General features: G+C 59.9%; 1 protein-coding gene and 1 long non-coding RNA gene across 2 annotated transcripts; both read right to left on the bottom strand.

The window, feature by feature from the left end:
* Positions 1 to 1,243: 1,243 nt before the first annotated feature.
* LOC309647687 lies at positions 1,244 to 9,844 on the bottom strand. The gene is made up of 5 exons (XR_014256252.1): positions 9,302 to 9,844; positions 7,546 to 8,018; positions 4,105 to 6,079; positions 3,496 to 3,691; positions 1,244 to 2,340 (listed from the first exon to the last, which is right to left on the bottom strand). It is a non-coding gene; the product is annotated as an uncharacterized lncRNA (long non-coding RNA).
* A 2,532-nt stretch (positions 9,845 to 12,376) lies between these two features.
* Positions 12,377 to 23,820, bottom strand: LOC309647663 (uncharacterized protein). The gene is made up of 2 exons (XM_082435183.1): positions 22,344 to 23,820; positions 12,377 to 16,913 (listed from the first exon to the last, which is right to left on the bottom strand). Exons 1-2 carry the CDS (start codon positions 22,436 to 22,438, stop codon positions 13,286 to 13,288), a joined length of 3,723 nt encoding a protein of 1,240 aa, XP_082291309.1. The 5' UTR covers positions 22,439 to 23,820; the 3' UTR covers positions 12,377 to 13,285.
* Positions 23,821 to 24,136: the final 316 nt, after the last annotated feature.

The following is a 24,136-nucleotide window of genomic DNA, read 5'->3' as shown; positions in this document are numbered from 1 at the left end:
AATGCGATCCCAGCCTTGCGTGCCTTTTAGTTGGAGGGAAACGCCAGCGGATGTGAGCACCGCGGTTACCATGTTGCGTGTCCGCTGTTCCCCTTGATACTGCAGGACAGCCCTGGTTTAGGACAGCATCTTTCTCGGTCCCTGTTCACCATTGCACTGTCCCCACGTTTCAATATCGTGGCGTGAAAACCATGTCTAAACCGCTTTTCGTATTTGGGAGGCCATTGAGAATTTGCCCAAACTGTCATTTTGAATTTTGCCTTGGAAATGTGGTGAGGTAAAAGGGGATTTAAGATTCTTTAAATTTAAGATTTACGGCACTTTTGTAGCCTCAGCCCTCCACGTGCCAAGGGTCCTTTTAAAGAAGTGGGTTCAGACCGTAGGCAGATCAGGCAAATCAGAAAAGACACCATCTCTGCAGACGTCACGTGGCCACCTGGCTGTGCAGGGCCCACTCCACCAGGGCCCTGCACCTTTGGAGACAGTGTCTCACTGGGGATCTAGATGTACTTTCTCGTGACAAGTGCCTATAAGCCGTGGCTGGGCGTGGTGGAAACGGGATTGCCAGCATCCACTGCAAATCTACCTGGGCTGTTGTGAACCAGCCTGGCCCTTAACACTGGTTTTTCGGGAACATTCCATCTGAGGGCTAAGCAAGGAGCCTGGAAAGTAATTTGGGGAACATACCTGTCCCTAAGCTGGGGATGTCTGTCTATCCATTTCCGTGGAAGTCTGTAGGAAATCAGTGCTCCACTGAACAGGACCCCAAATGCCCCCCATTTGCTGGTTCTGGGGAGACTTTCCAAGCCCTCGGCTCAGTTCACAGACCCACCTCCTTGGCCCTCCCGCCAACAGGGTGCCTCCTACTGCAGGCTCCAGTCCGCAGGCAGGGTGACTTACATCAAGCACCAGCCCTGCCCCGCCCCTGGCGCCCCGCCCTCCTGTCTCTGCCCCGCCCCTGGCGCCCCGCCGTCCTGCTGCTGCCCCGCCCTCCTGTCTCTGCCCCGCCCTGGCGCCCCGCCCTCCTGTCTCTGCCCCGCCCCTGGCGCCCCGCCGTCCTGCCGCTGCCCCGCCCTCCTGTCTCTGCCCCGCCCTGGCGCCCCGCCCTCCTGTCTCTGCCCCTCTCCCCAGCGCCCCACCCTCCTGTCTCTGCCCCGCCCTGGCGCCCCGCCCTCCTGTCTCTGCCCCGCCCTCCTATCTCTGCTCCGCCCCTTTCCCTGGCAGCCCCCTCTGCCACCCTGGACAGGGCTGCTCCCACTTGCGGCAAGTGACTCCCTGAATCCCCCACCCGTTCTGGCCTTTCTTTGGGGCCCAAACCACATTTCCTACTCCCTGTCTCCAAGAGCATGTCCGGTACGGCTGCCCTCACTCCTCTCGTGCCCCAAAGTGGCCCAGCTCGCAGCCCCGCTGGCCCAGCCCAGCAGCTCCCCTGGCCCGGCGGGCCTGGCGGGCACTTCCTGCTCCCCCTCGGCCTCTTTTCCTGACTCCTGCCCTTCTCAGGCGCATTCCAGCCTCCGTCTCCCACTGTGTCCTCACAGCCGCCTGGCCCCGGCCCCAACAGGAAACACAGACCACGGATCCGGGCACTTGGACCTGAGTGTGATAGCAGTACCCCCGACCGAGGGCATTTGGGGCCGCATGAAACGAGGGCGAGCATTAGATAAGAGGCGGCCGCCCTCCGGGAAGAGTGGAAGCAGCGATACAGGGAGAAAGCACCCGTGTCCGAGGCGGCCAGGAGGGTCCGCAGCCAGAGCGCGGTTTGAGGGCCGCTGGCCCCCGCCTCGCAGCGTCGGCCCAAGCCCCCCGCCTGGGAGCCAGAGGCAGCCGGACCCCTGTGCCCTCGGTGCTCCTCCATCCACCTCCAGACGCCCGGTGCCCTGAGCGTCCCGGGCACTCTCCCCGGCCAGACGCCCTTCCCCGAAAGCCCGTGACTGTCCACACAGGCAGGTCACATCCAGAGGAAGGGAGCCAAATCGAGCATGGCCCCTCAGGGCGAGGGCATGCCTGGGCTGGGGTGCAGCCAGCTCCTGGTGTCCCGCTGCCCACCGTCAGGCTGCTTGAGGAACCTGCTTTGCAGCACTAAAGCTTCAGGCCCTGTGTGAGAACTGCCCGCCCAGGGGCCCTGGCTCCTCTGGGGAGGCTGGCCACCCCCAGCCCAGTGTCCACTCACCACCCATCAGACGCCCCTCTTCCTGCAGGGACTCCCTGTTCTCGTCGCCTGATTGTAAGAGCTGCTGCCGTTTGAAGTAAGACGTGCCGTCAGAGCTCTGAAGTTCTGGGGGTGCCGGTACCCACAGACTAATGGAAAGTCCACGCAACGTCATCTGTCACTGTGAAGACCTGAGAGTAATGAAAGGACCGTGGTGACAACACCCGAACCTGCTGGTCACTGAGGATCAGGGTGGGCCGGCCTCCAGGCACCGCGGCCTCCCCACGGGGAAGTCGGATGGATGGTACGAATTGCAGCAGGGCCGCTCACACCCTTTCCAGCAAAGTACTAAGCCTGGCTTGTTTTTTATTTGGCTAAAGAAGAGTAGTTATGGGTAAAATGATATGAAATCTGGAGTTGGCTTTAAATATACTCCAGCAAACGGGAAAAAGGACAGAGTAGATGGGAAAAAAAGGCAGAATCACTGAAGAGGGGTATTGAGTACCCGGGGGGATTTTTACGCGCGTGTGAATATTTCCATGATAATTAGTTTTAAATGGTAAAGGAGAGATGTCCTGTCCTATCCGCCCGCTCTATCCGCCCGCTCCATCCGCCCGCTGTGCGCCGCCTGAGCCCCTGGTCTGGGGCCACCATGGGCACAGCGGGATTAATGTGCTCAGAGGGTCCTCACAAGGCCATCCACTCCTACACGGCTCCTGCCCCTCCCGGAAAGCAAGCAGGGCCACGTGCAGAGTCACGGGTACACAATTAAGGACCTGGGGGGGGCATAGAAATGACCCACGTGGGGAGGTCTTGAGGTTTCCAGTGACCCCGCCAGATGCCCACGTCTCCCACGCCGGCCGGCAGCGAGTGCAGGAGGCCTGGATCTCAGGGCGGTTTCATCATCACGTCCCTTCCATCCCTCCTGCCCTTTTCTTATCCCTTTGGGTGAGGTCCAGGCAGGCACCACAGCTGGCACCAGACTGTCCCAGGAACACCAGGCCACACGATCACCCTATGTGGGCCTCTTTTCAGGGGAAAGCCACCATCCCCATGGCTGCAGGGGTGGGGACTCGGGTCCTGGAGGCTCGCCCCTTAGGTGGGTGACCCTGGCCGGGCTGTGTCACCTCGTGCACAGCAGGACTCAGGGAGAAAACCTCAGGGGCTCAGCTGGCGCTGCTGTTGCTTGGTCAGTGCTGAGATGAAACCCCACCCCTCCCCCCCACCCCCAGGGGCCCCATGTGCCCTGCAGGAAGTCACATCCCTGTCCTTTGAAGAAGAAAACAGGTTTAGGGAGATGGCAGGTCCAAAGTCTTCCTGCTCCCGGCGGGGTGAGGGGTGATTACCATGATTACCGCCGTGGGGAGGGCGTGGTGCTAGAGCACGAAGGCGGGTCTGAGGGCCGCTTGTCCTCACATGCCTGCTGTTTGTCTGGCCTCCCCACTCTTTGAATACCGATTTCAAATGTCAGGCGCTTTGCAGGCTCTGGGATCGGAGGAAGCTTATGATCTGCTTCAGGAGACAGTTTTATGAGAGTGTAACCTGTAAATAAGATATATTTTTATAACAAGATAAAATGAGCCTCTTGAAGAACAAGGGTTGTGAAGCCACCGGGCGTGTATAGTGACCACAATAAAGTTTCAGTTTTTCTTTTCTAGGCCGCGCCGCGTGGCTTGTGGGTTCTTAGTTCCCCGACCAGGGATCAAACCCGGGCCCTCACCGTGACGGCGCAAAGTCCTAACCACTGGACGGTCAGGGAAGTCCCCGCAACAAGGTTTCCTAGGAGACGCTGTGACACGGGAGAGGCAGCAGGTGCAGGAGGCCCCCGGGAGGAGCTGGGAGCCTGTCCTGAGGGGAACTGACAGGCAGATGGGCAGAAAGACTGAAGGATGCCAGCCTGGGCAGGTGCCCCCTCCCCGGCAGGTGCCCCCCTTCCTCTGTAACAGAAGCCCCACCTCCCAGCACCAACTGGTGGCTGGAACAACAGAAGTGTATTTCTCCCCGTCCTGGAGGCTGGAGGCCCAAGGCCACAGTGGCGACAGATTCTTCTATGTCTGGGCTGTACTCGGCCGTCTCCTCCCTGTGTCCCCACGTGATCATCCCCTGTGCGTGTCTGTGTCCTGATCTCCTCTTCTTATTAGGACACCGGTTATGTGGGATTAGGGCCAACCTAGTGACCTCATCTGACCTCAATCACCTCTTTAAAGGCCCCGTCTCCAAATATGGTCACGTTCAAAAATATTTCTAGTCTTGAAAAATAACAACACTCTCAACTTTGGGATTTAAGAGCAATAATATAAAGAGAAAATGTTCTGAAAGTTACACATCCAGAGGAACCCACTTCACTTACACCTGAAACAGGGCTGACAGATTTAGCAAATTAAATACACACTCGGGGCACCCAGTGTGGGACATGCTTACACTTACGTGTAAGTGTTCACGTGTGTCTGCACTTCAGATGTGACCGGCGTTCCAGCTGGCAACCCTGTCCCGAAATCATATGAAACTGTGACCCGGTTTCCTTTGAACAAGAGGTAGGGAGATCTTTTTCCCTTGAGAATTTTTCTCAAGGCTGTTCTCCCAGGAAGAACAATCACGTCCTTGTTTCTGACAGTCTGAGCACAGCTTCTGTCGCCCACAGAGTTGACAGCACCTCCGCCTTAGATGCAAAGCAGGTTCCGTTCTGCTCTGCAACCGGCTCTCAGGGTGAGAGCCCTCAGGACTTCCCAGGTCAGGAAGCGGTGAGGTGTAGGGTCTCCGAGGCCGTGGGAAACGTTCTGAATATACAAAGATGCATGTCAACAACCTACCCTAGGAGCCTGCTCTTCACAATATTAACTTTAAGAGAAATACTGGAAGCCAGAGCCAGAATGGTGGCAAGGTTATATTCAAACACGAGCAGATCTCTGTGTGCAATGCATTGCTCACCCGGTTTCATTCAAGACACCGTGATTACTGTAAGGGTAAATGCAAATCTAAACCATAAATTTTAATTTAAAATTTTCCCTGTGGGGGAGGGATGGAGTGGGGGTTTGGGATTAGCAGATGCAAACTAGTATATAGAGGATGGATAAACAACAAGGTCCTACTGTAGAGCACAGGGAACTATAGTCAATGTCCTGGGATAAACCATTATGGGAAAGAATATGAAAAAGAATGTGTATATATATATATATATGTATAAATGAATCACTTTGCTGTACAGCAGAAATTAATACAACATCGTAAATCAACTATGCTTCAATAAAATACATTTTTAAAATAAAAAATAAATAAGATAAAATTTCCCTAGTGCAAAGAGGGTGCGCCCCTTCCCTCTTTGATGTGATGTAAAACTCTGAAGCCTCTGGGCAGGTTTGCATCCGCGATGCCTTTCTTGGGCTGCGGCCCGTCTCTGATGTGTGAATGTGGAGGAGAGTCCCCCCTGGGGAACATCAGCCAGGAGCGGGTTTGCAAGATGCCACTTCCTCTTGTGAAGAAGACAGGAGTTTCACTTCTCCTGTCGTGCATCGAGGGTGCCGTCTGGGGTCTGCTTCCCAGAGCTCAGTGGATTACCGGGAGGCGTACATTCTGCCCAAAGCTCGTTGGAGGGGAGAACTGTTCTCTTTGCCTTCCTCCTTTCTGGACAGGTTTTCTGGGCTAGAAGACGCTTGGTTGTTCATTTTGTTGTGAGGCTGGCGTGCCACTTGGGGATTTGGGGGGGGGGCGGCCCTAGTGGGAGGCACAGACTCGCGGTCCAAGGGGAGCGATGCCTCTGCCTAAAGCTTCTAGTAGCTCTGAGACCACCTTCCGTCCTCCAATACCTGCCGACGCCCAGACCCCAGCCCTTTGTGGGCTCTGGTCCTGCGTTTTCTACAACGCTGTCTTACTCCTGCTTTCCAGGGGCTCCGACGGGTTACACTTTTGTGCACATCTCCTTCCAGACCTAACCTGTGTAGGGAATAGAACAGCACGTACGCGTGCACACACATGGACGTATGCACACATACACCTACACACGTGCGCACACCCCACACATACAGTGCACACATGCACACACTCACACATACATGCACACACCACACACACATGCACACCTACACGTACACACGTGTGCACACACCACACGCACGCACAGTGCACATAATGTACACATGCACACACATGCACACCTACACACGTGCACACACACACATACAGTGCACACATGCACACACTCACACACATACATGCACACACCACACACATGCACACCTACACGTACACACGTGTGCGCACACCACACGCACGCACAGTGCACATAATGTACACATGCACACACATGCACACCTACACACGTGCACACACACATACAGTGCACACATGCACACACACATACATGCACACACCACACACATGCACACCTACACGTACACACGTGTGCACACACCACACGCACGCACAGTGCACATAATGTACACATGCACACACATGCACACCTACACACGTGCACACACACACACACACTCGTTAATAGGCTCTCGTTCCACATAACCTTGAGCCTTTCTTGAATCCTCAGCCCACCCTCGCTCGGTAACCCAATCCTGCCCTTTCTACCACCTCTAAGACCAGGAGTGCATGTTGCTAGGTAAGCTGCATCCCATGTGCCTCAGTTAAAACCTGCAGCTGAGCACATGGTGCTCGGTAAGAGGAGCCCACCCGAGAGTTTATCCTGCAGGTTCATCTACGTGACGATTAAGGACAAGAATCGAATCCACAGTGATTGAAAGGGGAGCAGTAACTCTGTGCTGCTTGTGGAGGGGCAGGTGCCGCGACGCTCCCTTTGGGGGGGAGACGGCCGAGGCGCCCGTGGACCACCCCCACCCGACCCCGGCTCCGCCTCCCTATGCGCACGCGCGCGCACGCCCCCGCCCCGCCCGCGCTCCCCGCCCCGCGGCCCCCCAGGGAAGGGCCCTGCCCAGGCGGGATCCTGTCCTGGTCCCGAGGGGAGGCTGGGGGCCCCGCGTACCCGCCTGGCACACGGGCGGTGCCTCGGCGTGATGAGCAGCTGAGCCACGCGCCCACCCCCGTGCTCCCGGCCCGGGTCTGCACACCCCGGGCCCGCGCAGATCCCGGCGCCGGGTTCCCGGGCCCGCAGTGCCCCCTGGTGGCCCCGGTGACGCCGGCCGTCACTCCCAGAGCTGAGCGCGTCTGTGCCCAGCCGGCTGGAGCCCTCCGCCCGGTGACCTCGGCCTCGCGACTCGGGGACGGGCAAACGCGGCCCGGACGTGTGGGGACTGGGGCCAGGTCCCCAGGACTCGAGCGGGGCAGCTCCTCCCCTGTCCCCTGACGCTTGGAAACAGGACTAAAAGTGTCTCAGATGCGTTTAGATTAACTTAGGAAACAGTGACACATAAAGACGAGAACAAGAAAAGTACCTGTAATTCTCTACTGTCGCCGCTGCTGCAGCCGCCAGCGCCCACTGGCGTCAGGACTTGCTTATTTCATTACTTACTGTCAGCCATCCACGGGGCGAGCATGGGAACAGCATTTGTTGGCTGATTTCTTCAGCCTTGTTTCTGAAAGATTTAAAATTCTCCTCTGGCTGTGGGTTCCTGGCGGGTCCACACCTCCTTCAGGTTTGCGGTTAAAACACGACTTGCCGTGGAGCAGTCCCCAGGGCGGGTCCTTGCCTGTCAGCACAACCCCACGTGGCCTGCGACACGCGATAAGCAGCACGCGCGTATTTGGTCCGGGTTCCTGGCTCTGAGTGCCCACAACCCTCGGACTCTGCTCTTGTCATTCGTGACAAGCCCCTTTGGACCTCAAGGCGGCAGCTCTGGAGGTGAGGGCTGATTGCCAGGGAGACCAACCCCGTGGTTAGCGGTGTCGAAAATAACCAATACACAATCTGTAATAGGAACAGAAGAGAGTTTCACGTGAGCCAGACTGAGGACTGTGGCCCGGAAGACAGCCTCGCAGGTTGCTCTGAGGATCTGCTCCGGAGAAACAGGGTTGCCAGCACAGTTTTATGTCTTGTCTGGACAAAGAACATCAAACAAGTCAGGGATACATTCCTTCACGGCTGGAAAAAATAAACAAAACAACAGACCAGCACGTGGACATCAAGTCAGCGTGGCCTTGGCACCTGGGAAGGGAATGTCACCATCCAAGGAGGACCAGCACTGGCGTCCAAGAAAGGGAGGCATTTTATCTTTACTTTTAACGTGGACATTCTTGACCTCTGGTCGATGTGCCCTTTTCTCTAATAATTAAAGCAAATGTACAATGTGTGTTTGATAGGCCACAAACAGGCTACTTTAGTTGCATAAAATTCATGTTATCTCATGGATAAGCCAGAATGACCTCCCCACACCTAGTATGTGAACATTTCTTTCATCAGAGCGTTGGAACCTTTAGCCTCAGCCCCGACCTCGGGGAAGGGGGGAGGCTGGAGGTTGAGTTAATCACCAATGGCCAGTGATTTAATCAGCCCTCCATAAAAACCCTAGACACAGGGTTTAGCGAGCGTCTGGGTTGGTGGACACATCGGGGTGCTGGAGGGTGGCGCACCCCAGCCCCATAGGGACAGAAGCCCCCGTGCTCAGCACCTGTCAGGACCTCACTCTACAGACCTCTTCATCTGGCTGTTCATCTGTAAGCTTTGTAATAAGCTGGTAGCAGTAGGGATGTGTTTCTCTGAGTTCTGGGAGCAGTTATAGCAAATTATCAAACCCGAGGAGGGGTCGTGCGAACCTCGATTTATAGCCGCATCAGATAGAAGTGGGGGTGACCTGGGGACCCGCCACTGCGATTGGGGCTGAGCCTGTATCTGTGGGGTGGATGGTGTGTCCGAACTGAACTGACTGTAGGACCCGGCTGGTGTCCAGGGAAACAGGGGGCACGTCCGCCGTCAGAGTGTTGTGAGAAGTGATGAAATGTAATAGAATTCATATTTTATGGCGAGACAAGAAAACTTTAAACATAAAATTTTTCTTTGCCCGTTTGGGCCTCCTCCCTCCTCTTTAGTCTGTGTTGTCCATCTGCATTGACCAGACCTCCTAGGAGAGAACCTTCCCTCTTGATTGTGTGAGGGCGTCACAGTGACCCACTACTCACTTTGGACGTGCAGACCTGGATTGTGTGAACCGTCAATATGTCACTCGGCTCTAACCCTTCGTCTCAGAAACATACCTAACTGTGCTTTGACCTCGAACGGGCGAAACAGTCTTTAGAACTTTCTGAGACTCTCCCCTGGGTTGGCTCAAACAGAATTTTCCATTTCTTTCTTAGATCAATAACTGAATAGGTTTTTTGTCGACATAAGAAAAGGCGATTTCCTTAGCCTCTTAGTTCTTTTAGGGAGAATGCCCGATGCTATCACAGGTCGAAGGTGGATCCACAAACCAGTGTCCAGTGGCGCCCACCTGAGCCAGGCCAGTCCCCGCAGTCAAGGAAACACACGGCTGTGGGCTCGGGATCATCCCGTCTGCTCTTCTGAGAAGTCTTTCCTGGGCAGAAGGAGGGGGACACGGTGACCTCATCTCCTGGGTCTCCGTGTGCCGAGGAGCGTGTCAGGAGAAGAGGAGCTTGGACCCCCCCCCCCAAGCCCCGCCCCCACGAGCAGCGCTCACTCTGGGGGGCGCGGCTCACCCGCTGGCGGCCTCCCTGCCCTTCCCGGAGGCCAGCGCTCGCCTCCCCGGGTGCTGAGCTGCAGGCCCTGCTCCAGGCCCAGCTGCTTCCCTGGACGTCCTGGGGGCAGCGGGCACTGGGAGTGGCCGTGCTGGGGCCCTGCCTCCCACGCCCCCCGTCTCCTGTCCCCGTGGCGGCCCCGCGTCTCCCCGGGGAGCTCTGCCCAGCCCACCGGGCACCTACGCGTCCTGGGAGGCCGCTGGCTTTGCCCCAAGCCCACCCAAGGGGCTCTCCCCGCAGGCCTCTGACCGAATCTCGCCGCCCGCAGCTCCTGGCCCTACGGCTGCTTCCTGACGGGAAATTCTGCCCCCTTCGTGCAGCCCTCAAAGAGCAGAGGACGAGATGTGTGATGAGCGACACATCTTATTTCCTTTCTCGAAATTATTTCCAGCTGAATAATAATTCTCTCAAAGGAGAGAATACCACAAAATATATTTAGTAATTTTTGTCTAATGAATCATTTTAGAGTTATTTGCACACACAGGAGGATAAAACAAGGAACACTGAGTCAACAGCCGAGGGTTTATACGAAATCAGATAATTAAAAGATCGTGACCAAATGGCAAAGACGCCCTCATTACAAGAATAAGAAGTGACGCTGAGTCTGTAAACTTCTGAATGATGCCGTTCCCGGTGGAGCATCTGAAATAAAACGCGCTCTTGTGATTCCGGCGATGGTGTCTCCTCTGTGAGCTGCACGTATGTACATGCGGGGCTCGCGGACGGGTCTGTAAACAGTCGGAGCTGTAAAGCACTGAATCGAGGTGAAGGTCAACGAGCTACTCAAATACGCGAAAGTGAACGTCCACTAAAACGCTGATGTAAACATCAGCCCACCCACTTCTGCAACAGTTGTTTCAACCCGGCGGGCTCGAGGGTCTTTCTTTTGTAGAGAAGACTGTCACCCTCCGACTTTGCGGTCTAGGACAGCGTGACGCACGCTGACATCCCAGTAAATCCTCAGGAAAAATCACTGTCGGTTCTTTCCTGTGGGGTCGCCCGGCATGGGCAAGCGGAGGGCGGTGTAACCTGCAGCCGTGATCGTGGAACCTGGCCCCTGGGGCTGCAGACTCGCCCTGCGCCTGCCAACGTCGAGGGGAGCTCCGTGTACACCTTTTCCGAGGCTGCGATCCAGGTGGATTCGGGTCATATTTCCACCACTTGAAGTGATACCACCGGCTGCATCTCCAGTGGACGTTCTGGTCTATTTAAAAACAGCAACAAAACGCTCCTGCTTCTTATTTTAAAAAGGGAACACCCAGTGAATATAGTACTTTTATCTCCTCCATCTGTCATCACGTTCTTTGCCAAACATTGCCTCAAATCCTTTGTGGAACAAAGTAGAAATAAATAAAGAGAATAAATCAGATGGGGCCACCAGGTGTGGTTCTGGGAAGGGAACTTCCAGCTCCAGCAGAGATGCCGGCTGTGAGCAGGCGTGGTCGAGGGACGTAAAAGGCCCAGGGTCCGGGCCTCTGCTGGGACCCCTCCCTGTGCTTTTGTCCAAGGAGGCTCCTGGGTTCTGCAGCTCCAGGGGGCCGACCCCAAGCCTGATGTAGGCTTTCCGAGACTCCTGGCCCCCTGCGGGGGGCCGCCTGGACCCCCGCAGCCCACGTGCTGACCACCCTCCCGGAGGTGGGCCGGCCCCGGAGCCAGCGACCTCGGTTCTGTCCACGCTGGCTCTCAACTGGTGGGAGTGAAACTCAGCAGGTGAGACGCCCACCCCAGGGTCCCTATCCCAGAAGTCGGGGTCATCACCCAGGTGCCCAGACACTGGACACAGGGCAGCACTGTGGGCGCAGGTAACTCTCATGCTGCAGACACCCCTGGCTGGGCCCCGAGCACTGCCTGCTCTGTGGAGGGGGGGGACGCATACCTGGAGGGGTGACCGAGGGGTCCCCCAAGCGGCCCTCAGACGTGCCCAGTGTTGAGGCTGAGGACATTTCCAGTCTGCTGGATGTTAAGTTAATGGCCTGGTTGGAGAAGGGGGGGCGGCAGGAGTGAGCCCCTCCCTGGACGGAGCACAGCTGGCTGCACAGCTGCTGCCTCCACCTGGCCCCCTGCCGAGCTCAGGGCCGCTCGGGCCACCACGCCCGTTCATCCCCTCGGCAGACCTGTCCTGGGATGAGACGGGACAGAGCCAGTTCTTACTCAGCGCCTATCAAAGCTCAGGTCAGAAGCCTTGTCTCTGCAAGTGAACCTTCAAATCGGAGAGCAAGGGAGGGCGGGCACCCGTCAGGGGAGCTGCTCCGGGACGAGCAGGGATCCTCCAGGGAATGACTCAGCTGTGAGGGCAGCAAGCACCACGGAGCCTCAAAGAGCAGAGCACGCTTTCCGCGGAGGGATGTCATCAAAAGCACAGCGTGGGCGCTGGGGGAGCCCCACCCAGCTCGGCCTGGACCCCCGTGGCCCCTGGGACTGAGCCCCCCACACGCCAGGTTTCAGGCCGCTTCATGGCTGCGACTAAGGTTTCAGCTGCACACGGTGTGACCCTGTGTCTGTGCCTCAGGACAGAGGCTGAGGGAACCGCTCGGAGAACTAACGGCAAGACAGTGACAAAATCACCTCCAGGCAATGTGATGACCAACCAGTGGTTTTTATTTCCTTCCTCGTCCTTCTATACAGTGTTCAAATATTCTAGACAGAAAGCGCATCGTCTAAGTGATGGAAAGAGCTGGAACTGAGCAACGTCTCTGGCGGGAAACACTCGGACGCTGTGCGGGAGGGCAGCAGGGCTGGAGCGTGCGTTCCGTCACCGACCTGTGCCCCGTCCAGGCCCTGCAGGACGCGCAGGCCCCGAGGAGGCTGCTGTGATGATGGTGGGTCAGACGAGACTGGGTTACTTTTCTCACCAGTTTCTGAATGAAAGCGTCCTTGGAATCGTGCACCTGAAAACAGCCTTTTCACGGCTCTGACGGTGAATCGACTCCCCCTGGTTCGCTGGCTCCAGCCAGGCTGGGGGGACAGAGGGGCCACACCCGGATCCCAGTGTCTCCCTGACTGTCAGGCGGCTGTGGGGTCGTGGACGCAGCCCCCCACCCCCCGGTGGTCACCATGTCAAACTGAAGCCCTCTGACTCTTTCCAGGACGGGCAGGGCCACTCGGGGCCACTCGCCACCCCGGCCGTGTCTGAGCCAGGAGGGGTCACGTCGGCACCTGCTGGTGACCCTGCAAGAGGCAGAGTGCCCTCAAAACCGAAGGCCGCGCCCCAGGAGGGGACGGGACAGATGCACAGGAAGTTCAGCCCCGAAGGTCAGAACTTCCTGTGCAGAGACGGGCGTGAGCCTGACGCCCGTGAAGACACCAGCTGTGGGCAGAGTGTCGCCGACGTGGCCAGAGTGTGCTGGCCGCAGGGCTCCCGTCCTCCCAGGGCCACTCACGACAGAGGACACGACCCTGCAGACCGGGCGCCGGCGCTCAGAGCCGAGGGTCACCGCGAGGAAGGAACGGGCGTGCGGCCTCGGGCCGCTGGCTCCCGTGAGGGCCTCACTTTGGAAGCGCGAACGTGTCGTTGGCCCTGAGGATGGCTGGTCTAAAGGACAGCTCGAAGGACCTCTGGTCTCTGAAGCTCTGGGCTCTGTACTTGGCCAGGTGTGCGCCCCTGCCACCGCGTCCGCGTCCCTGCGTGCCCCTCCCCGCCCTGGGGGTGTCCGGGGGCCCCCCCGGGGTGGGGGCGCGGGCCAGGCCGCGGCCCCCTAGTGCGGCCAAGGGCACCGCAGAGCCTGGCGCTGGCCGGGGGCCGGGGGCCGTCGGGCTCTCCCCCTGCCCGCGTGACTCTCCACGACCCCCCTGGCCACCCCTGGAGGCTACTGGTCTCCGGGACGCCTCGTTTTGGCCTGCGGGGGGCGCCACCTCCGCTGCCCTGCTCACGGGCTGAGCCGAGTCAGGGGGGGCCGTCCTGCCGGCCTGGGCCTGGGCAGGGTGCGCCGGGCTCCCTGGGGAGGGAGGAGCTGGGCTCTTTGCAGCCGGGGCGCCACGTCCCGGAGGGGGGCCCTCTGTGTGCCTCGCCCGCTGCCTCTGCGGCCACTCTGGGCTCTTCCCAGCGCGCCGGCCGGGAGCCTCTGTCGGGGCCGCCGGCTCACCGTCCACAGCCTCTTGGGCCCCACTCGAGCGGGCCTTCTCGCCCCAAACGCCTCCTCCCTTCCTTCCAGGACCGTCCAGACTCGCAGCCCCCGGGGGCCCCTCCTCTTGCCCACGGTGACTTTTTCCGCCGCCCAGGCTGGCCCTCTCCCCGCCCGCGACTTCCCTGGGGGCCTGGAGGTCGGGGTGCTTCTGGGCCACCCGCCCCGCCCTTGGCCCATCCGCCGCTGTGGACGCGGGGGGAGGCTGGCGGGAAGGCCCGGCACTGCCAGGAAGCTGTGCCCCGGGTAAGATGCACAGCCCGCCCTTGGCCTGCGGGTTCTCAGAAGGTGGCGGCCTAGTGCCCAGCGTGTGGCGCGGGGTCCCCGCCACCTGGCTCCCCTGTGGCACCGGGACATCCGGGGCTAGAGTCGGGGGCTTTAGGCTGCCCCCCCGAGGGCTCTGCCACGCAGCGCCCGAGATTCTGCCCCCAGCTGCCACCTTCCTTTCGCCTGCGACCAGTTCACCCGGAGCTGCCACGTGGGGCTCGACAGGTAGGGTCTGGGCGCCGGCGGCCTCCTGAGGGGGGGCGGGTAGGGACCCCAAGGCTCTGCACACGCTGTGGCCCCCGGGCTGGCGATCAGGCTTCTCGGCCGCGAGACCTGGGCCTGTGGGCCGGGCAGCGCACCTTTCCTCCTGCTCCTCGGCCGCCCTGTTTCCGGGGCTCAGGGCATCACCTGGCGCCAGGGCTGGGGGACTCCTGGAGGCTCCTGCAGCCGGCACCCGCCCAGGGACTTTGACACTCCTCGGCTGTGTCTGTTCATTTAAGGAGCTCCCTCTGTTCTCGCCAGGATCACGGCTGGCGCTCCCTTCAGCTGTCAGCGGGGGCCGGGCTGGCTCCGGGGACGACGGGGGCCCCCTGTGTCCTTCCTGCTCACGCGGGGGGCTCTTGTCCACTGAAGGCAGATTCTCAGGCCTCCTCCCGTCCTGGGCCGGTGCTTCTGGCCTCATGGAGACACTCACCCCGCTCCTCCTGGAAACCCTGGGCGCCAGCGCTTGCCGACCGCCAGGGGCACAGCCGGCGAGTCCCCCCCATCGGTTTTCCGGGGCCGCGGACCGATGTGATGAGGTGCCGGCGTCACCAGCCGGCCTTTCCTCCCGTCCTGGCAGCAGAGGTATCTTAGAACTCAGCTGGGACGCGTCCTCTCCCCACATGTCCTGGTGCTTCGGGAGCCTGTGTGAAGTCCCAGGGCTGTGTCTGGTTTCCTTTCCTCCAGGGGAACTTTTCTGCGGTTTCGTCGTGGGAACTGCCTCGGGGACGTCTGGACCATGGCAGGCAGCACGCTGCGGAGGCGCGAGCGTTGGCTGTGCCCCTGGGTCCTGCTGTGGCAGGGCGGGCGGGCTCGGACCTGCCGGGCTCAGTCCTGCCGACGACGGGGCGCCCCGGCTTCCACCCTGGGCCGTAGTGGGAGGTGGGGCGCCTGTATTTCCAGTCACACCCTCTCCTCCCAGAAGACGCCAGCCTTGGTCTTCAGGGCCTGATGCCCTCTGCAGGGTGGCAGGAGGGGGCGGCACTGTGTGGGCAGCCGGGAGTCTGGCCACGAGCTGCGGAGGCTCCACGGCCGGCTGTGTGCGCCGCGCGGCCTGGGCGGCGTGCGCCACGAGCGGGGGGATTTGCCCTGGTGCTCTCTCTTCTGGGCAGTTCTCCTGCACAGCGAAGAGGGGCTCTGGCTCCGAGTCTGCAGTCATCCCTTCCGTTTCATCCTCTGAACTGCAGACGGTCAGGGTGATTTCAGGGGCAGCCCCTGGTCCGCCCCCCACGAGCCCAGGCCGGGGGCCCAGCCTTGCTCCCCTCGCCCCCTGGGCAGCCCCCGTGCCGCCCGGGCTGTCCGGTCCCGGTGGGCTCATCACGGGCTCGCAGCCAGGAAGGACTTCACCCCTGGGGGAGGCGGGAGAGTGGGCCGCCCTGGGGACACACTCGGGCCCCGCACCTGAGACCACTGTTTCCGGGCCGTCCCTGGGGGCGGTCGCCCGGGGCGCGGAGGGCTGCCGGGGCTGCCCCCACCCTGGCGCTTGGCTCCCACCGGGCGTCTCTCTCGCGCAGGGGGCCGTGCCCGTTTCTCCTCTGGGCGCGCGGCGCAGATCCGCGCGGGTGACTCTGGTGCCATGGGACATCCAGCTGTGGGGACCGCAGACGACGGTGGCGATGCTGAAGGGCAGCAGGGGCTCGGCCGAGACGGCCAGGAAGCGGGCGGGGGGCGCCCGGATGCAGGTGCTGGCCAGGGTGGCCATGCGGAGCACGCGGCGCTCGGGCCGGTGCAGCACGCGGCGCTCGGGCCGGTGCAGCGGACTCCGCGGCAGGCGCCTCTTGAGCTCGTCCGCGCGCAGCGGCAGGAGGCCGGCCTCCGCACAGCGGCAACCGCTCCGCTCAAACGTCTCCCGCAGCTTGGCCAGCGCGGCGCTCCGCCTGCCGCCCACCTTCGGCAGGGGGCCTCCGGCGGCTCTGGGCGGCTCCGCGGGAGGCTTCTCCTCGGCCTCCTTCTCCTCCGCGGCCAAGAACACCTTCAGGATGCTCTTCACGGAGCTCCTCCCGGCGGGGAGCCCCCGGGGCTTCTCGCGACCCAGCGGCTCCCGGCCCCAGGCGGGGCGGCCGGCTCCCTCCCTGGCCTTCTCCAGGAGCTTGTGGACGGTGGCCGTCACCAGGCTCCTGCCGGGGCCCTGCCTGTCCTTGAAGATCAGCCGCCCCACCTCCCGGGTCCTCTTGAGGCACGGCTCCCGGCCGGTGCCCATGAACTTGGCCTTGAGGAGCTGGAAGCGTGTGGGTCGCCGCTGGGCGTCCTGGGGCTCCGGCGCCCGGCTGGTCTTGCTCACCCCGCCTTCTGCCCTCCTGGCGGGAGGAGGCTCCCGGGGCCCGTCCTCGCGGTCGGTGATGTAGACCAGCAGGTTGCTGAGGATGGCTCGGGCCGCCGGGTCGCATGTCACCCTGCTGACCTTCTTCTTTAGGGCTTGGACATCAATGGGCGTCTTATTGCTGCAAATCCTGCCGCTCTTGGGGCTGTGGGGAAAAGAATGAATCGTCACAGATTTTATCATCATTTTTTCCTGGGTGGCTCCTTGGAACATATCTTATGGGACAATCCCATTTAAAATACCCCAAGAAGTCCAGGAACAGAAGCCTGGGCGCCAAGCGGCTTGGATTCTAGTGTATCCCTGTGGCAGCCTCGGAGAGTCAGGGTCGCCCACCGCCTAGAACTTTGGGTCACTATTTCCTTTTCTGTTAACTGGCCATTGTTTCTGACCTGTACCCTCTGCAGGGCTTTGGAGAGCTGACACTAAGTGGCTTTGGGAAAGCGCTTTGGAAAACTACTTGTATGCATAAGGTATTTACATATTTTTTTGTAGTGGGCATGTTTTTCTTGCATAAGTTAGGAGAAAAGCATAAAGAGTTTACATTCTCTGTGTGTTCTCTGCTTTCCTCTAACTGTACTGCATTATATTCTGATTCAGTCCCAAGGGTGCCATCCCCAGAGCTGACTCTGAGATCAGCAAGGAATGAGACCCCAGGCCCTGGGCGGGTCAGGCAGCGGGAGACTCAGCTGTGGGGCGGGAGCTGGGGTGCGGCCCCCAGAGCAGGAGGGAGTGGGCTTCACTGCCCAATAGAGGGGAGGAGGGCTGGGGGCACTGGCCAGGACCTGCCCTCCTGAGCCCCCTCGGGAACACTCCCAGAGAAACCCCAAGGCTGAGGGGCCTGAGCCCTCACCCTCCATGGCCCTGTCCCTGAGACCCCTTTGCCCCAGCCCAGCCGCTGACGGGGCTGTGACCTTGAGGGTCCAGGCTGAGAGGCTCTCCCCTGAGGGCGCGTCTGCCGAGCACTGACAAAGCCGGAGCCTCCTGCCTGGTGGGGCTCCCACCTCTCCAGACAGTAGTTTGGCAAAGACGTGCCCAGAATTGCAGCCAGCCATCAGCCCGGCTAGCTGTTTATCCCAAAGAGACGATCAGGGCGCAGAGCAAAGATTAGTGTGCTGAGTGTGACACTGGAAACGGGACACATCCTAAGTGCCTGACACGGGGCAGGGGGCCTCAGAAAACGTCACATCTGAGTTTGAGGGAAGACAGTCTACAGCAGGAAAGTGCTCAGGACGCAGCCGGCGGAGACACAGACCGAAAGCAGGCTGGAAGGGAACGTGCGAACACTTTTCTTTCTGTACTTCGCAGAAGAGAGAGCTCTGTTTCTGGAAGCGGCACACAAACTTCTTTTAAGAGCTGTTAGGAGCGCTTCCGTGATGGTAGGACAGCAACGGGGCCCCTGCTGGCCTCACCGCCTGACGGGTGAGCCCCTTGGGTGAGCCGGGCGCCCGTCCACTGTCTGGGAGTGGATCCCGGACGGACAATTACTCCTTTCAAGGAGCGAGGGGGAGTGAATGTAACCGCAGAATTTTCCGTGGAACCCCGAATTCACCCCGACGCAGTGAACCCACGCGGAATGCGGCTGCTCCCATTACCCTCACATGCCGGAGGACCTGCGCGCCCAGAGCGAGGTGACCCCACCAGAAGCCCCAGCTCAGACGTCTCAGGGACCCAAGACCTGCATTTGCAGCAAGTCCCCTGGGTGGCCGTAGCTGCTGGCCCTGGGAGCCGCTTTGAGAACGGCCGGGATGGAGCGAGAGCTTTCCAACCTCAGACAGCTGTGGGTTTGACCCCGACGTGGTGGACGAGGTTCCTCCAACAGACCCAGAGCTGAGCCCACTGAGCCCTGAGGTGGCAGGGCCGGCACGGCTGCGGGGTGGCCACAGCCGAAAACAAATGACAGCTGGATCTGGGGCCGCACCGGGAATCTGAGGGGGTCGGGCTGTGCTGAGCCCCGGCCAGAGGGGGACGTGCCCTGGGCTCGCTGGGCAGCCAGGCTCCAGTGCACTGGCCCTCGACTGGTCCCAGCTCATTCCCACCCCAGGGCCCGAGCAGCCTGCGCGCCGGGCGTCTCGTGTCCCCTGCTGGGGTCCCCGCCTGAGCACACAGCCCCCAGGCGCCGCCCCCAGCACATCCCCGGGGTGCCTCCCGCTGTGCGCTCCTCATCCTTGCCTGAGGCCTGGGTGCAGCACAGAGCACGTGGAGTGTGGCTTTGCGTGGCCCCCTAGTGGCACACAGGCTCCGCGCGGGGGGACTGTCTCTTCCCCGCTATCCCAGGGCTCACAGCAGCACCTGTGGAAGGGCCCTGGCCGCCGGTTGCGTCCCGGAGCGCCTGCCCCCCGCTGCACCTTGCCCCCGCCCGCCAGCCTCTCTGCCCTGCTCTCTTCTGCTCCCCTCGAGCTCTGGCCGTGCTGTGCTCTGTCCCAGCTCCACACTTTCCCCACACTGAGCCTTCTGGCCTGGCACAGCCATGCTCCTGACGAGCTCCTATTCATCCCTCAGGACCCGGTTCTGATGCCCCTGCTTTCCCAGCGGCCCGGATGCCTTGTCCCCACTGGTCCTGTGAGGCCTCTTAGTGTCCCCCACAGGGTGACAGTCCCGACCTCTGCACCCCGAAGTCACTGAGTCAGAGTGGACGGCAGGCGAGCTCCCCTGGGGAGGCGAGGTCCTTCTGTCCAGACTTCAAGTCTGCCTGTCCGGCCAGACTTGAAGGCAGGCCCAGCACATTCTTTTGGGACCTCCCTGCACCCAGGGCACCTCGGGCCTGGGTGAGAGTTCCCATCCATCACGGGGGGTCGGCCCAGCCCATCTCGGCCTGGTCAGCGCTGCCTGGAGGACTGGTGGGCCCATGGCTTCATGTCCAGCCCCTGGCGGCATGGACGTGACCAAGCCCATCCCAAGACAGGAGTGGAACATATTTCTCTCAGGGGCCAATCTAAACAGTAGGGCTGCAGCAAACATTCCTCATTTAGTCCTGTCAGTAACTCTGGCTCCCGAGAGGTCACTTGAAAACACAGGGACATCAGAGTCACTGTTGGCGACACACCCCTTCCCATCCCGGTCACCAACCGGACCCCCTTGGCATTCACCGGTGGGGCAGGACGCAGACCCTGCGTTCCCAGCTGAGGCCCTCCACCCCATCCTTGTCCTAAAACGGCAGCAGCGTCCAGCACCTCTGGGGGCCTGTCCTCTCCACGGAGGCAGCCTGTCCTGCTGCATCGAGGGCCTGGTTGGCCTGGGCCTGCTCTACCACGCGTCAGCACGTGTCCTGGGGCAGCGACTGGATGTCCCCCAGCCCCCGTGTCCCCACTGAGGTACGGGGTCTCCTGGGGCACAGGGCTGGCCGTCCCGCCGCCCTGGCAGGGGCACTCTCTGCGGCACTGAGACCCCCCTCCCCACTCGCAGCCATGACCTCCCTCCAGGCCGATCCCCTGCGCCCCGAGAGCACGTGTGCTGCCCCAGGACACACAGTGAGTTCACATCTGCCACGCGGCCATGCTACCTAACGTCGTCACACGGACACTCTTCCCCCAGCTGTGGGCCTGGGGGTCGGGGGGCAGAGGCAGGGACACGTCAGCCCCTCGTCCTCCCGGCCTGGGGCAGAGATGGCGGCCGCTCACTCGGGATGCGGAAGGGGGACATCCGCGCACCATGTCCTTCTGGCTGCGGTTCTTCCCACGTCCCCGTGGAGCCACGAAGGCCAGGGGGACAGCGACCTTCCGAGCCACCCTTCCCCCAGCACCAGGCGGGGCCTGCACACAGCAGGCGCTCCATAGATGCCTCGCCTCCACTCGGAGGAGACGGGGAGGAGGAGAGGCTGTCGTCCCCCGTCTCTACGGGCCGTTGGCGGGGAGCTGGCGGGCGGCTCTCACGCGGACTGCAGGCCCCAGCTTGCACACCCCTCATCGGTAGCAGTTCCCCCACCGAAGCACAAATGCACATCTATCGACTGCGCTGTACATTTCAGTGACCAGGGAGCTACCGGCTGAAACTTGCCAGTGAATCAGAGTCTGACAGCCTGAACCTCTGTGTTTCCTGGAAATAAGCCTGGATAAAGGCTGGTGGGCGCCCTCTGGGCCGGGGCCCACGGTCCTGCTCCTGGGCCTTCCAGCCTGGCCCTGGTCATGTTGCACAGAGGGCCGTCCATCCAACCGGCTGCCTGAGGCCCTGAGGGTTGGATGCTATTTCAGGACCTGAGATTTAAATAGCAGAGTGTTCTGGGGACACTCCCCTCACGTCTAGTGACAACTACTGTTGGGTGTGCGTGTCTGTGTGTGTGTGTGTGTCTCTATTTGTGTCTGTGTGTGTATGTGTGTGTCTGTGTGTGTCTATGTGTGTCTGTGTGTCTATTTGTGTCTCTGTGTGTGTGTCTTTGTGTGTCTGTGCATGTTTATGTATGTCTGTGTCTCTGTGTGTCTGTGTCTCTGTGTGCGTCTATGTGTGTCTGTGTCTCTGTGTGTGGGTATGTGTGTGTCTGTGCATGTCTATGTGTCTCTGTGTGTGTCTGTGTGTCTGTGCATGTCTCTGTGCCTGTGTGTCTGTGCGTGTCTATGTGTCTCTGTGTGTGTCTGTGTCTCTGTGCATGTCTATGTGTGTCTGTGCGTGTGTCTGTGTCTCTATGTATCTGTGCGTGTCTGTGTGTCTCTGTGTGTGTGTCTGTGTGTGTCTCTGTGTGTCTGTGTGTGTGTCTGTGTCTCTGTGTGTGTGTCTGTGCATGTCTCTGTGTGTCTGTGCGTGTGTCTTTGTGTGTATGTGTGTGTCTATGTGTGTCTGTGTGTGTCTATGTGTGTCTGTGTGTCTATTTGTGTCTCTGTGTGTCTTTGTGTGTCTGTGTGTCTCTGTTTCTGTGTGTGTGTAAGTGTGTGTCTCTGTGTGTGTCTGTGCATGTGTATGTGTTTGTGCGTGTCTTTGTGTCTGTGCATGTCTATGCGTGTCTCTGTGTAGTGAGAGGGAGAGAAAGCAATGCAGCAAACGGGGCCCAGTATTAGTACAGTAACAGTGGGTGAAGCTGGGTGAAGGGTATATGGATTCTTTGAGCTGTTTTGTGACTTTTGTGTGTTTGAAGTACTTGAAAACAAACGATTAAGATGGGACAGGGAGAAAGCAAAGCCACCCTGAAAGCACAGATGGCCCTGGGCCAGTGGGGACACTTGGGACCCTGGGGGGGGGGTCTCTGGGTTTCCCCTGGGCCTGTGCCCCCAGGGGGGCTGCAGTTCTGAGAGAGCCCTGTGGTCAGGCTCCAGCCAGCGAGTGTATACTCGTTTGCGTCCCCGGGGGGCTGGCAGTTGAGGGGAGATGCCCCCGGGGCCGGACACGGGCTCTGGCCGGGTGTCATCGGGCACCAGAGCCTGAGCGCCATCCAGGGGAAGCCACGGCTAGCGTGTGGCCCGGCGCCGGAGCCACTCCTCGTGACGGGGGCGCGTGGAGCCCCCGAAAGCCTCGAGACTGCCATTTCCCCCACGCTGGTTTCGCCCTGTAGCATCCGGGGGCGCTCGCGTTGTATTTCTACCTCTTAACTGGAAATGAGCCAACACGGGAGCGATTTTAACTCCACTGCTCACGGTGTCCGCGCTCTTACCTAAGAGTTACTCCCACCTTTGGGGTGAATTTCGGTGATGAGGCTTTAAACCCCACGTTTGGGTGAAACGTCAAGCCGGGTATTTCCTGCTCCATCACGTGGCATCTGGTCCGTTTTTCCCATCCCGTCTGCTCCGGGTGCTGGGTTCATAATTCACCGAGGGCTCTGCCTGCAGATTCGGGGCTGTGGTGAAGCCTCGACGGGTCCGGGAGGCCGGTGGGGCGGTCAGGGAGCGGGAGTCCCTTGTCGGACGGCCTCTCCCACCCCTGAACCCACAGCACGGGGCGGTCAAGCGCCGCCACGGAGCCTCCCGCTAAGGAGGCCCGGGTTCAGGGGTACGTCTGGCGGTGAGGCCGCTGGACCCTGCTGGACCCTCCGAGGGGGCCCTTCTGATCCTGCCCCGCGATTCAGCCTCGAGTGGCTCCCCCGACCTCGGGGGGCAGGGGGGGGGGACATCATCTGGCTTCCAGACATGAAAACGCTGGGAAAATGATGGGAAATCTAATGCACAATCTCTTAACCAAAGAGTCTGGGGACAGGAATTAATTGAAATCGGCCTGAAGTCTGGAAACTCACCGCAGTGCAGGGCGTGCACCTGTCCCTGGGGACGCAAACCCTTCCCGCCGGGCACCGCTAAGACGGGGGTGTGGCCACAGATGCAGGAGGGAAACAGCATGATGGCACATGCGTCCATGGAGTTTCAGGCAAGAGTTAAAAAAACTGAGGGGGACACGTGTGACGACATAGAAAAATATCCAGAAAACCGTCAAGTGAAAAATTCCCAAAGCAAATCATATGTAATGTGTAATTCCTATTTGTGGAGGGAAGTCGTGTGTGTGTGTCTGTTTGTGTGTGTGTAACACACAAATGCATGTATGCAAATCCCCCCCTTCCCGGCCATATGTGTAGAGAACTTTCTGGAAGGACACGAAGGAATCGTGACCCACGGTTTCTCTGGTGCCTGGTGATGTGAGTCGGGGTGAGGGTTTGGAGGAACCCTGCTTCCCACATGCCCCATTTATGGGGTTGAGTTTCTGAAGCTGTGTGCAGGTATCACTTTTCTAATAAAAATGAAATCAACAAGTGTTAAATTTTAAAAAATTTGAGTAGGTATGGAAGTTTCGTCATTACTTTTTATGGTTTTGTTTTTCTTTTCAACTTTTGCATTTCTCTGGAATAGGAAAAGGAAATGGGGAGATAGTTTCACTCTTATTTTATGATGCTGGTGAATTTCTATTCATGTGTTTTAATTTATAATCAGTCTATAAGTAGACTCACTCCCTGATTCTCAGGATGGGTTTAATTCTCCTACATCGTCACTGAGGTGGAGACCAAGTGGCCTCCGATCCAGCCGCCCTCATCCTCTGATCACTTCCCTTCCGCGCAGCAGACTGTGAAGGGCCGCTTTTAGGGAGAGCCGGGGACACGGGACAGACCCCACACAGGAAGCCCCACCTGCCGTGTGTGTCTGGGAAAGTGTCGACTTACCTTAACTGGGTTCTGTTCCTGGAAGACAATTCTCATTAATCTCCCGCCCCCCTAAACCTATCTGGACCCCGCATGGTGGAGCGTCCCCCCCTCTGCCTCTTCTGACTGAAAAGCATCTTGAGCAGCAAAGGTTAGTTCAGTTATTCAGAAACGTGGCGTGGAGCCCACTGTGTTACTATGTGCAGGGTGGCCCAAGGTTTCTCTCCAACACAGCCGGGAGCCACACTTGCCCGAGGAGTGCAGAGTGACGGATTCTGTGGAAAACACGCCCGTCCCGTCCCCTCGCCCAGGACGCCGGGAGGCGC

Source organism: Balaenoptera physalus (genome assembly GCF_965194825.1).
Source record: "Balaenoptera physalus genome assembly, chromosome: 18".
In the NCBI taxonomy this organism is placed as follows: Eukaryota; Metazoa; Chordata; class Mammalia; order Artiodactyla; family Balaenopteridae; genus Balaenoptera; species Balaenoptera physalus.
Note: the sequence above shows the minus strand (reverse complement) of the source record. Positions and strands in the feature narration are given on the sequence as shown.

Bases quoted from the DNA above. Each gene is read 5' to 3' on its own strand.
- LOC309647663 (XM_082435183.1), bottom strand. From the start codon at position 22,438: ATGGAGCAGGAAATACCCGGCTTGACGTTTCACCCAAACGTGGGGTTT. The intron at 16,914-22,343 runs GTAAGAGCGCGG...TTTTCCCCACAG, and splicing joins AAGGTGGGAGTAACTCTTAG to CCCCAAGAGCGGCAGGATTT.